The sequence below is a fragment of the Amphibalanus amphitrite genome, unplaced genomic scaffold, assembly GCF_019059575.1.
Source record: "Amphibalanus amphitrite isolate SeventyFive unplaced genomic scaffold, NRLGWU_Aamphi_draft 000636F_arrow, whole genome shotgun sequence".
In the NCBI taxonomy this organism is placed as follows: Eukaryota; Metazoa; Arthropoda; class Thecostraca; order Balanomorpha; family Balanidae; genus Amphibalanus; species Amphibalanus amphitrite.
The window spans coordinates 265,652-278,501 of record NW_024882130.1 but is presented as its reverse complement, the minus strand read 5'-3'; the positions used below and the strand labels follow the sequence as shown (position 1 = coordinate 278,501).

Genomic DNA, 12,850 nt, shown 5'->3' with positions numbered 1-12,850 from the left:
CTAGTTACATAAGCGCCATTACACCCCGCGGACCCCGCGTGTGGCGTTCCGGGCGTTCCAGTTCGACACTTGTTCGACACGGTATATCAACGGTATATAGCAGTTCGATATTTGTGAAGGCGTTGCTGGCGTTGCTGATATCCAAAGACCTTCTGCAAACTCCTTTTTATTGGTACCTCCAATTCAGAAGAAGACATTTCTGTATCAGTATCTTGATCTGTCAGCACTGCGTTGCGTTTTTCCACCCGTCAGTTCCTTTTCATCAATATTTTGACCATGGCTTCCGTGTCTGGTGTCTCTGGTGATTCTTGCTGCTCTGGATGCAAATGGAAGGAATACGAGCTGGTTTCAGTTGCATACCACAACGAGGAGCGCGCCCAGCATATTTTTCGTGAGCACGGAATCCTTCCCTCAGGCGTCACTTGTCCTTTGTGCAACAAGAAGTGTACGTTCTATGAGGATAGAGGCCTGTGGCGCTGCACTTTTTCCTCCAGAGTGCCTAAGCAAAAGAAGTGGCGCAGTTGCTCCTTCAGCATTTCAGACAAAAAAGGGACTTTGCTTGAAGGCAGTCACATCAGCGCATGGCAAATACTTCTGTTTATTAATCTGTTTGTGAGGAAGCAGTGGTGCCACAGCACTGCCATTCAAAATCTGGATATCTCGCTGAAGACAAGCGTTGACTGGAGAATCCTTTGTTCAGAGGTCTGCGAAAACTGGTTGGATCACCAGGAGCCGATAGGTGGACAGGGAAAGGTTGTAGAAATCAGTGAGACATTTTTTGTCAATCGAAAGCTCAACCAGAGTCGCAAACCAAGTGGGGTGTGGCTTTTGGGGGGCATAGAACGAGACAGTGACAAGAAGTTCGTGGTTCCCATCTCAGGACCACCAAGCTCAGATGTACAAAGACAGGATGGGGGAGCTCTCATACCCATAATCCAAAAGCATGTGCTGGCAGGGACAATTATCCACACAGACAGTGGGGCAGCTTATCGTCGCCTGACAGAGTTTGGTTTTCAGCACTATACTGTTGGTCACAAGGAAAACTCAGTGAGCCCAATTGATCAGGAAGTGAGGACGCAAAAAATCAAACGGCTCTGGAGGGATGTAAAAGAGTGGTGTGCCCGACCCGGAAGCAAGGCGGAATATGCCCACCAGTACCTGGCACGGTACGTCTTCGTGAACTCTGTGCCACCAGAGGAAAGGGTACACCACTTTCTGCAGGCTGCAAGGAAGATTTACCCTCACCACAGTCAGCCGCGGAACAACAACTAGATTTCAGGTAGGTAAATTTGATATTTATCCTCCCATAACCCCCCATTACCAACATTTCCCTAATTTTCTATCCATTCCCCTCATGTTATTATCTTTATTAATCTTATCATTACCTTTATATCTTTATATCTTTATCTTTATTATCTTAATATCTTAATAGTTTATATCTTTAATATTATCTTTATTATTATTCTCTCCCTCTCTCCCCCCTCTCTCTCTCTCTCCCTCTCTCTCTCTCTCTTAAGCTCAGGTTCCCAACATTTGGCCAATTTTCTAACCATTTCTGTCATGTTTTATTCCCTATCCCACCCATAAACTCCAGTTCCCAGATCATGATTTTTCCACACAAAGTTAGACATCAACCACCTTTTCAATTTATCAAGCATCTGCTTGCCTAACTAGTCCAGTGTAATTTAGAAAAGATCCCTAATTAAAAATCATAAATTGGCTTTTGACAACATAGATCAAGCAGAGGGGTGCAAAAATGGACTTCACCAAAAGGTCTGGAGCCTGGGCACTAGTATTGTTCCTCTGCAGTCTGCATCGTTCTGCATCATATCATACCCAGCAGCTGGCACTTTCATCATAGTAGTAGATCCTCACCATAGTAGATAGGAAAGAGGCATAGGGAGAAGATGCTCATGGGGTGCCGCCTCATCTCAATGTCACCTGGTTGTATCTGTTTTTACTGTTTGAATGTGATGATATTTGGACTCAGCCTACCAAATATTCAGGCAATTGGATTGGTCCACGACTCTTGAGAAAAATTTATAGCGTCTGTGCAGTCAATTTCTTGGCTTTTGCAGTCTTGAGAGCATGTCCGCGTGTTCTTTGCCGGTTTGTACTGGTCTCTAATTTCAAAAACTCTTCTCCAGCAATCAGCATTCACCTTGCCATGTCCATGGACTGCCATGGACCAGCTTGTTTATCTCGTTCATGTCTCCCCTTCTCCTTCGATCTGCCAGTGAGTCAGTTTCAGTTGGTCTAAACGATCCTGGTATGGAAGATTAGCGAGCCCAGGCACAAGTTTTTTTTTTGCTCTCCTTTGGATCCTGTAGCCTGTCGAGATCCTTCTGGAGGAACAGGGACCAAGCTTGAATGTCATGCCTATTCCATGCGAGGGCGTCTTGTAAATTGGTAGGAACATTTCCCTTTCCATGTAGGTAGGTGAATGTCTTCTTCATTGTTCTGTCTTCCCAGCATGGAGTTCTCCGCTGCTGCGGCTCTCATCACCTGCTGAAATACTTTGAGGTCTGGTGCCTAATCGTGATTCCCAGATCCTTTTCTTTGACAGTTGAGGTAAGAGTGGTTTTCCCCAAGGCCCTATACACCAGGTACGGTCGTCCGGCGATTCTACCTGACCGTGATGTTAGCCCGTGACATCATTTGGAGTGAAGTCTCGAAGCATCATTCAAGCCTCATGTAAATTTGCAATTTTTGAAGCGCTGTAGAATGAAATCGGCAAGAGAAATATCAAGACTAAATAGGGGAGAACGGGGCGATTTGGCCGCCCTTTTGTACTAGATGCCGGCAGCGCTCTTGCGTTACCTTGGGCCAGAATTGGAGGAACGGTACTGAGGGCACACACCGGGCAAAACCACCGAAACCCAGACTGAGCTTGGACTGAACCTGAAACCAACCGAAACATCCCAAAAATGCTTGAAAGCACGCGAGATTGGTGTGGATATCTACCTACAGTAAGATATGAATTAACTGCACGTGCATAGTTCATGCCCCAGGCACCCCAGTGCAGTCATTTTCATGACATCATGTAGCGTGTGTCTAGTTCTATCAGTGTTCCGACTTTTGTGTCGCTAGATCGACGTTTCCCGGGATCAGAGGATCCCTCGTCAAAACCGTTATCCGCCCCCCGCACGCGCAGCTTGCACCCCTCGGATATTATCTCGCCGGAATGTCGTGATCAAATGTATTCTTCTTATGACCTGCAAGTTTTGAACCAGTTAGAGCTGCCGTTTACCCTGCAGGCGTGGCAACGTACGAAGGGGTGCAATCGGCTTGCACGTGCATAGCTCATGCACCACAGAGTTTAGCTCAACCAAATGTGCATTATTTTGGAGGCCTTGCCTGGGACTACCATTGAACCGATTTTGAGGTTCATAGCTTAAACTTTCTTTGAGCCAGAGGACCTCACGTCAAAACGGTTTTCCGCCCCCAGCACGTGCAGCCTGCACCCCTCGCAGACGGTGACCCCCCTGGAAACTGGTTCAAGGTGTTACCGATGTGTCCCGCCAGTATTGCTTTGCCCGTGACCTCGGGTTGACCTGTAGCCTTGACAAAAAATTTCGTGTCACCGAAACTTTGAAGCGGAATAGCATGTGCCACGAAGCACCGAGCGAACCGAGGCCAGCACCAAAAGTTTACCTCGCCGGAGACGAATCAAACGGTCCCACTTTCGTCCCGATCGGTCCACCCATTTTGACTCCAGGTCCAAAAAAGCTTGGACAAACTCACTCACTGACAAACAGGTTCAGCCGAACTTTTTTTCAGCGAGCCGACCCACCAATGGGAATTTCCGGATGCAAAAGCATGCTATCGCATGCTTTTGATCCTCCAATTCTGGATAAACGATATTTTGAGAAAACCAGTGCGCGCTTGGTCGATTTCTCCATGGAAGGGTGTGGGGCGTGTAATTGTTGTTCCGGCCTATTACTTAGGTACAGCATGCCGGGACGTTTCGTTTCGGCATTAAAGGTAGTGTGCCAGCTTTCTTGGACCGTATGGAGTTAATGGCCCAGATAACGAGAACCAGATTTTTAGAACTTATCCATACCTTCAAAACTCATGGAAACGTCTTAAATTCTTCAAATTTTGAGTACCCCAGTGCGAAATTCGCCCCGACGGGTTGTCGGTCGTACCCCAACCACATTTCACACCACTATGAACAATAAATGCACACACTGAAATCGCTATTACCGATATGCTCATCCAATCAAGTTTCGATAAACCCGTTCATCATCATCTCCTGCGGTTTCGAACACGCCTGTTAGGTGGCTTCTGATGCTCGTCGAGGTCGGAATTTCCAAATACGTGTGGTGCGTCGGGCAGCGCGCTCTGACTTCGGCCAAGAAAAATGCGTCAGCTGATCATTGTCATTTCTGCCACGTCTTGCGTGTGGTGAAATGGGGTCATAACTTATAAGACGGCTTTTTCATATCAATTATTTTACATAAAATCATATTTCAAACCATAAATAATGTTCGACAGCCAAATAAAAGAAACAATACCAATACGGGCTTACAGTTTAAGGCTCGACATTGTGTTGTCTACGATTAGACAGCTGATAACTCATTCCCGTACGTCGTATGGTCGTAACACTATAATGACCTTTGCTTATTGTCACAAGTGCGCCGCATTCGCGATTGTTGCCCGACTCCTGTTTGCAGGTGAGCCCACTACAGTTGTTATACATATCTAAAAACCGAAAAACTTTTAGGCGAAAAAGGCACTATTCCAGGCCCATTTTTGATTTTTTTTTTGCGATTTTAGGTAAAAACAGAAGCTTCTTATCCTAGGAAAAATAAAATGGGAAATCTTTCAAAGGTGGCACACTACCTTTAAAGGGACCCTCCCGGCTCCCACCTTCAAAAAAGTTAATGAATTGGCATGAAAGTGATGTCCCTTGGTTCAGAAAGAGCGAAAACGAATATCTACCAAATTTCACCGAAAAATATTCACTGGTTTTCAAGATATTAGGCTTTTACTTTTGTTTACTTTTTGGGATCTCCCCTGTTACTAGCGACTTTATTTGGAAGCAATAATTTGGCAGCCTTAAAGTGCGGCAGACGTTGCGCGCAAAACAGCGTATACCACCACGTGTTAACGATGGTTTTAGTCTTAGATTTAAAAATCGTTAGATCTCCGCTGACGTCACAAATTCTAAGGGGGCATTCCAATGCATTAGCCCCTTAGAATCCGAAAACTGCAAGTTTGAAATTCCATATCTTCGAATTAAAGCATTTTTCGATGTTGTGAGTGCCCAAACCGGTATTTGCAGGCCATGGCCACCAATTTGGCTATCTCAACTCAAAACTAATGTTAAGGTGGGAGTGTCCCTTTAATTAATCGTTCTTTCGAAGACTGCACGGCGGCCAAGTTACCCCTGGCCGGTACCTGGATCATTTGGTGTGTATGTGTGTGTGTGGGGGGGGGGGGGTCATTTGGCCGGGCATGTGACTCAGAGAGATACCTACCCAGTACAGAGCTGAGCTAACCTGAAATATTGACGCCCAAGTTTGTGCTGAAAGGAAATAGTTCACTTTCCCGAAATTAGTTTTTTGCCATGGGTTTATGATTTTTATGCTGAAAATGATCAGCAAAGACAATAAAGCCTTTTCATAAGATTTTTTTCTTTATTTCAATAAAGGGAAAACTATATTCTATATAAAATATTGTTTGTCGCGGAAGCTTAGTACGCGCTGCCCAATCATATTGCGTAATACAAACTCATTGGCTGTAAGCAGCACGCTGATTGGCTGACGATGACGTGGCTGCATTCCTCAGCAAGGCACGCATTCCTCTGCAAGGCACTCTTTTGCCGTGCAGGGTGCCGCTTGCAGATCTCGAGAACGGATGGGTTGTTCGCCTCCAAATTTGGTACACCGTTAGTAACGGTTAGTAGGGTGCCGTGCACAAGCCAGTTGTAAGTACCTTTTCGCCCTTCCGCACGTGCAGGGCTCATTCTCGCTAGCTCGTTGTTCGCCCCCCCCCCCGCGCTAAAAAAGGCGTCTTACTGGTATACATATGACTGCTCATACTTCGTAAGTGTTCCATAAACTGACGATATGCTCCTTTTTCCCAGCTGAAATGTGCAGCTGCTCGTCGACTTGTCAGTAAGCCGCACTCAGCCATGCTGCGATCGTCGCGCCACCTATGGTCGGCCGGCCGGCGGCTGTGCCGGGCGGCCTCCTCCGCTGCCGACCCGCCGAGCGGCGCGGGCCCGCCAGCTGGCGAGTATGACGTGGTGGTGAGCGGCGGCGGTATGGTGGGTCTGGCAGCGGCCGCCGCCCTGCTCACCGACCCCGTTCTGCGCGACTACCGGGTCACTGTACTGGAGACGGCGACTCCGCCGGCCAACAAACCCCTACCTGACGAATTCAGCAACCGGGTGTGCGCCCTGAGCCCGGCCACGCGTCGTCTCCTGGAGCGAGTCGGCGCCTGGTCGCACGTGGAGCGTTTCAGTACCACACAGCACATGCAGATCTGGGAGACCTGCTCGGACGCTATGATTCGGTTTGAGAATCTTGAGGAGCCGGAGGATCTGGCCTACATCGTGGAGAATGATGTGATTTGTCGCGCGCTGCGCCGGGCTCTAGAGGACGCTGGTGGAGAGGTGGCCTACAGCTCTGCCGTATCTGAGATTCACCTGCCAACGGTCGGCGCCGCGCCGACTGATGATCAGGTACGGCTGCAGCTAGCTGACGGCCGCGAGCTGACCTGCGCTCTCCTGGTGGGCGCCGATGGCTTCAACTCGGCCGTCCGTCGTGCGATGGGAGTGCGCACCCTGGGCTGGGGCTACGGCCAGCGCGCCGTGGTGGCCACGCTGAAACTGGCGGACGGTGGCCCGGCCAACACCGTGGCCTGGCAGCGGTTCCTGCCGACCGGTCCGCTGGCGCTGCTGCCCCTCTCAGACACGCGCTCCTCGCTCGTCTGGAGCACCTCGGATGCTGATGCGCGCCGTCTGCTGTCATTTGCGGACGACGACTTTGTGGACGCCCTAAACGGAGCACTGTGGGCCGAACATGAAGCAGCGCCGGCCGTCCAGTGGGCGTGTGACGCGACGCGCGGCCTTCTCGGCTCGCTGGGTCTGCGCAGCCCATCTGGACCGGTACAGCTGCCTCCCAGTGTTACCGGGCTGGTGCCGAACAGCCGTGCTGCCTTCCCACTGGCCCTACAGCACGCAGAGAACTACGTGTCACGCCGCGCTGTGCTGGTCGGCGACGCGGCTCGACGCATCCACCCCTTGGCCGGGCAGGGAGCCAACCTGGGCTTTGGCGATGTATCTGAGCTGACAGAGGTGTTGTCTGCGGCTGCGGCGCGCGGGGGAGACCTCGGAGCGCCAGCACAGCTAGCGGAGTATGAGACGGCGCGTCAGAGGGCGAGTGCGGCGCTTCTGGCACTGACGGATGGCCTGCAGCGATTGTACGGGACGGAGCTGGCGCCTCTGGTACTTCTCAGGTCAGTGGGGCTGCAGGTGTGTGATGCTGTGCCCATAGTGCGACGACTGCTCATGGATAGGGCTAGAGCGTGAACTACCTGTGGGAGATAGTGTCGTCATTGGTGCAGGTGTACATAAGCCGGATGCGCGTTTGGTTTAGAGGACCTCCGACTGCCGTAGTATGCAGAGACCGTAGGTCGACTGCGTCGAACGAGTGTGCTGTGCGAGGTGGTTTGATATGTTCACTGTTCAGTGCTATTGTGAGCGGCAGTTGTACCGTAACGGTACCGATTGACGATTGGTTTGGTGATCAAGGGGTGATTGTAACGCGGCGAACTGTGACGTGACGGTCGGATGCCTCAATGGGAAGGCGTCAAGTGAGCTTCAGTTCAGTTTTTTTTTTTTGCTTTATTTAGTGGTGTGAATTAGGCTGTAGTGAGTCTTGATGGAAGATTACGTTTGATTGTGGGGCTATGAGGTGTTATCAGATAACTGGAAACAGACGGTGAGATTGGCAGAACTGGGACAAAATCGATGATCAGTAACGTTATTGTTCAACTATGGAATGCAATATGAATATCCCGATTCAGGTCAGCTATGACATTCAGATACCGAGTCTACGTTGCGTTCGTCTGTGCCATGCGCATACCTGAGTCGCCAGCAAATAAACGGAGATTTTCCAAGTGGCATATCATTAGCACTTGACACGGTAATGTCTCGGCTCGATAAGTGGTGTCGGGGGCGGCGGTCGGGGTGGGGTCGGGCTGGCATGATGTAGGGCGCACGACGCTCTCGATGGGCGCTGTAGCGGTCACGATCTCCGTCGGGCCCGACTCCCTGGCTCGAGCGGCGGCCGGCCGGCGGGCTGTCCTTGCCACCGCCAGTTGCGAAATGGCCCGGTCACGACAGGAGCTTGGTTTGCGGCTGCCGCATTGGAGAGCTCCCGAAAGGTAGTGCGGAAACACGGACTCTGCAGACTAGAGGACACAGTCTGTCGGTCGTCCCGTCAGCAATGGACACATTTGACAGTCGTGGAATATCGAGACTGCGTAGCGTGTCCTCGGGCCTGCCTAGCTCTCAGAGTCGCCCAGGAGTGTGGGCCGTGGGGGGAGGGGTAATTTGCCTAAACGGTGCGGCCACGCCCTGAGCCGAGCGGCCGACCCCGGGCCACCGCCGCCCGCCGGGAGGGCGACCGCGTCTCGTTAGTAGCCGCCGACCTCGGGCGCTGCCGGTAGGCAGCACCACCCATCAATCGCGGCCGCTCGGCCCTGTAGGTATCTGTCCCTCCTTCCCCGCTCTGTCTGACCTCTGTCCCGCTCTGTCTGACCTCTCCTCCACTGCCTGTCCTCTATCACCCTACAGATGATTACCGTCCCCCCCCCCCCTGCCGACGCCTTCCAGATCTCCGCCCACCCCGCAAACGTTCATTTGTTCTATGGTTAATTCGTCTCCAAGGTCACGCCAACATTTATTTACAGCTTTACCTTGCCGAGAACGGTAGCTGTGGCATTAAAACGGTACGAGGTCGCATCGAAAATACGGCGCCTGACTTTCGCGGCCGCGTTCCCTTTTCCTGAAGGCATTAGTCTCACTCGCCCGGGTCGGTATGATGGCTGGAAACGGTCGCGGTTTTTCAGGTTTCTGCAGTTAGGCAAGCACTAATCCTCAAAGTTCATCTGTCTTCACGTCTAACGGTCCGGGTGGACAGAGGAGAGCGCACCGGCGCACTATCCTCTGTTCATGCAGCGAGCTGTGAGGTTGATTCACCACAGACCTTCGTCACGACCAGTCGTGCAGAGAGCAGGCACTTTTGGACGGAGACGAATCACAAGGACTCGAGGAACATCTCTGCCTGGCGAATTGAATTGGGACACTTGTCCGCTCAAATCTACGCCGGAGCTGGACATTTAGTAGGTGCACAAGTACGTTACCTGCGTAACTACACAACAGGCAGGAAAACAAGGACAGCCGCATTCCGCAAGCGTCAGCGCTTCGCTCCGTCTGTTGTGGCGCTGTGGTCTTCTCTGGTCTCCAGCTGTGGCGGAATGTTTCCTATTGTTTTCATCTCGGTTCTGGTCGTCGCTTCACTGTGGGAGCCGCGCTTCGCAACAGTAGACTTATCTTGGCTTACGTTGAACGTGTGTGTCCGAATGTGTCGTGTCCATCCCAAGCCAATGAAAGTCTTACGCTGACTTCATACGAACATGGCCACTCTGACTGGCCTCGGCGTGCCAGCCGTGGTACAGAAACATTGGCCAACAGATCATCTCGATCTGGAGGGTCACGATTTGAGCGTACCGACTCTGTCCGTTTGTCAGCCTCCGTCGGCCGGCCGGCCGGTTGGTCGATCGGTCGGTGAGCCCGACTTCTTGCCGCAGTCGGCCGACCAGGTGAAAGCTGGCGCACTGTTTCTCTTCCTCTCCCGCTCTGTCGACGGGGCATCTGTGCAGGAAGGTCGTTACTCGATCAGACGGCGATACCGGCTCGTGCACTGACGGTGGGGGAGGCGCGGCCGGCGTCGGGAGTGCCGGGGCTCCTCCCTCCGTGAGATACCATCAGCTCGTGCTCAATTGGCCGTCGTGAGCGGTGCTTCGTCACGAGATTGGCATCGCCTCGCGGCTGATGAAGCATGTATTTGGCGACACGATTACGGGGCTATATGAAGACATTTGCTCAGAGCTGAAATAGAAATATTCATTTTAAAAGCATTTGAAAGCTAGCTTTGTGAAAGGGTAGCTAGTGGCAATGAACATGGAAATGAAAACGTGTGCTCCGGTGTGCTCATAGCAAACCTCTTTTGACCGCAGGCATAATAAAAACCGAACTACATATTCGGTGAATCGTTCAAAATTGTGCAAAAAGTTATTCATACCTATTCCTAGCCAGGCAGAATACGATTAAAACCAATACCAGCCAGACGTTATTGTGGGTCCGGGAGGAATAGTTGCATTTTTTTTTTGTATAGAAAAGTGGTTACTAAAAAACGTAAGATAATTATGAACGTAGCCACGGCTAACTCGTTCGTTATAGACGGCTGACGGTTTGGCGCTCACTCCTTCCGGCGCGGTTGACTTCCGTGCAGCCACGGTTTCGGTGGTTCGGTGGCTCAACCGTGTCAACCAACCACACCACACCGTTTATCTGCAGTAAGTCGCTTTTCCTGTCTGCGGTCCGGACTGTTTTATCAATCGTCGAAGCGCCTGTTGTCTGAGGTCGCGGACAAGCTTGCCATTGGAAGAGCGAGCACAGTCACTAACCGCTCAGCGCTGCAGCTTTCCTCTGCTCTCTCCACTGGCAAACAAAACATGCAGTTAACCCTAGAACGCCTAGGGGGGGGGGGTTGTATCAACCCCCCCCCCTGAGGTTTTTTCGAAGTGCACGCTAAACGGCTTGTCGTAGCGGGCTGAAATTTTCAATACCCTCTGGGGCAACCTTTGCGCATCTTTTGCCGAAAAAAAATTGATCGGGTCATGTCAGGTCACGGAGTTATGACGTCATAAGAGGTACAGCCTCCGGCCGGATTTTCACAAACTGAGTGCCAACGCCCGAGGTTTCCTGCCGGTGGTACGGACATCGGTTGATGGATCGTGATGAAAGTTCCCATGCATGTTGGGGCAAGTATTGGCTATCATATGGTATAAGAAATTTGACCGGGTCAGGTCAGGTCACGGAGCTATGACGTCACAAGAGGAACAGCGTCCGGTACTATTTTTTAAAAGCGCCCGAACCACTATTTTGCTAATTCTTGTCACCTCAACGGGAATATGCAGCAATATTAGCTTCTATAGGGAGCAAATGGACCTCCCAAATCCAAAAATACAATCAGATTTCAAAAATTTAAATTTTGATTTTTCGAATTTCTGCCGCCGACTGTGACCTTGCCGCCTTCCGGCGCTCCCAACGCGCCATTTTTAGAGCTAGGGAAACGAAATACATACCAAACGATAGAGAATTGATCAAGGAACACGATAGTGAAGGTTTCAAGTCGATATCTCCCACCGTTTTGCCGCAATCGCCGCCGAAAGTTGAAAAAAGTCTATTTTTCCGAAAATTTGACCTTTGACCGGTCAAAAGTAGGTCAAATGTTGACCTAGGACCAAAAAATATACCACCAATCGCGAGATCTCGTTGAGAGCAATCCGTTGGTTTTTTCCGCTAAGCTCTACGACCTTCCGTTTCGAAACGCCAGGGGGGGGTCGTAACAACCCCCCCCCCCCTGGTCGTTCGTGTTATGAGAAATGGCCTGGTCGTGCGAGGGTTAAAACTGCTATGCTAACCGCCTAACCGGTCATTTTCGCCTCGTCCTTGAGTGCGAGTGTATCTCGGTATGGTCTGTCTTCCGCGGGTAGCGCTGTCTTGGGGAGGGAGGATCGGCCCCACCCGGCCCCGCCTATAGAGTGGCGCCACCAAAACGCGCAGTTACGTCACAGACATCGTCTCTGCGCAGAGCAGCCACGCCCAGCACGGACGGCTGGGTCAGGTCACGGCGGTATGGCACCGACCAGAACGGAAGGAGTGGTTTAAATTATTGGACATTCGCAGCCTTGGTCAACGGTCATGTAATGGTGAAATAAGTGGTTATGGTCAGAACTAGATTTGATTATGCTACGTCGGGAGCGCTTCAATACCCAGGTCAAAATTTGAAACAGGTCAAGAATGGTTCGACGAAGGTCAGAACTCACTAGGTATCAGACCAAAGCATCCGCAAGTAACGGCTTACTAATTCAGCTTTGGAGCAATATTTAGGTTACAGGTATTCCTATCAATAAAATTATAGAAAAAAAAGTTTAGGAACAGCCGAGTATTGCGGCTTGCAAATGAACGGTCTGATACGAGATACCCGGTTGTATTAATGAGAGGACTGGGAAAGATGGGAATCGGATAGCACCTTTGCAAATACCCTTGTGAATTGTAGAAGCGAAGCATAATAATGTTTTCTCTCCATACGTATATCAAACCAGTGGCCGCACCTCGAGACAGGACGTGCCCGGTCGACCTTGCGCAGCGCTCAGCTGCACGTGGAGCCTCCCATTTTTCTAGTCAGCTCTAAAAACATCGTAAATCGACTGGGTCGGCTGGGCGCGTCTGCGGCTGGCAGCGATTGACCGGTCGGCCCGGTACGCGCCGCAGCGCCTGCGTTACTCAACATCGGCGCGGCGCGTCCGAACGGCACTAAATTCCGTTTTATTGATCTCAGTCGTGGGCCATGGGGCCACAAACAGACGCGCATACCGTCGACGCCAGGTCAGGGCCCCACGAGCTGGCGGTGGGGGCCAGGAGAGTGTCACTGAGGGAGAGGGGTTATGGTTGCGGTAGGTGAAATGACGTGGATGACAGCGGGAATGATTTTGCGCCAGGTGAAGTAATGAAGCCGCCAGGTGGGATGATCGATTTGGATTAGAT

General features: G+C 51.2%; 1 protein-coding gene across 3 annotated transcripts; it reads left to right on the top strand.

Moving 5' to 3' along the window:
• Positions 1–8,130, top strand: LOC122363721 (ubiquinone biosynthesis monooxygenase COQ6, mitochondrial-like). Of its 3 annotated transcripts, none has more exons than XM_043333277.1 (2): positions 1–92; positions 6,092–8,130. In XM_043333277.1, exon 2 carries the CDS (start codon positions 6,140–6,142, stop codon positions 7,538–7,540), a length of 1,401 nt encoding a protein of 466 aa, XP_043189212.1. In that variant the 5' UTR covers positions 1–92; positions 6,092–6,139; the 3' UTR covers positions 7,541–8,130. The 3 variants fall into 3 exon arrangements, with proteins under 3 accessions (XP_043189212.1, XP_043189213.1, XP_043189211.1); XM_043333278.1 differs by having other exon boundaries at positions 8–81; XM_043333276.1 differs by lacking the exon at positions 1–92 and adding an exon at positions 268–1,279.
• The last annotated feature ends 4,720 nt before the right edge of the window (positions 8,131–12,850 follow it).

Excerpts from the sequence above, each read along its gene's own strand:
- LOC122363721 (XM_043333277.1), top strand. The coding sequence starts at position 6,140 with ATGCTGCGATCGTCGCGCCACCTATGGTCGGCCGGCCGGCGGCTGTGC.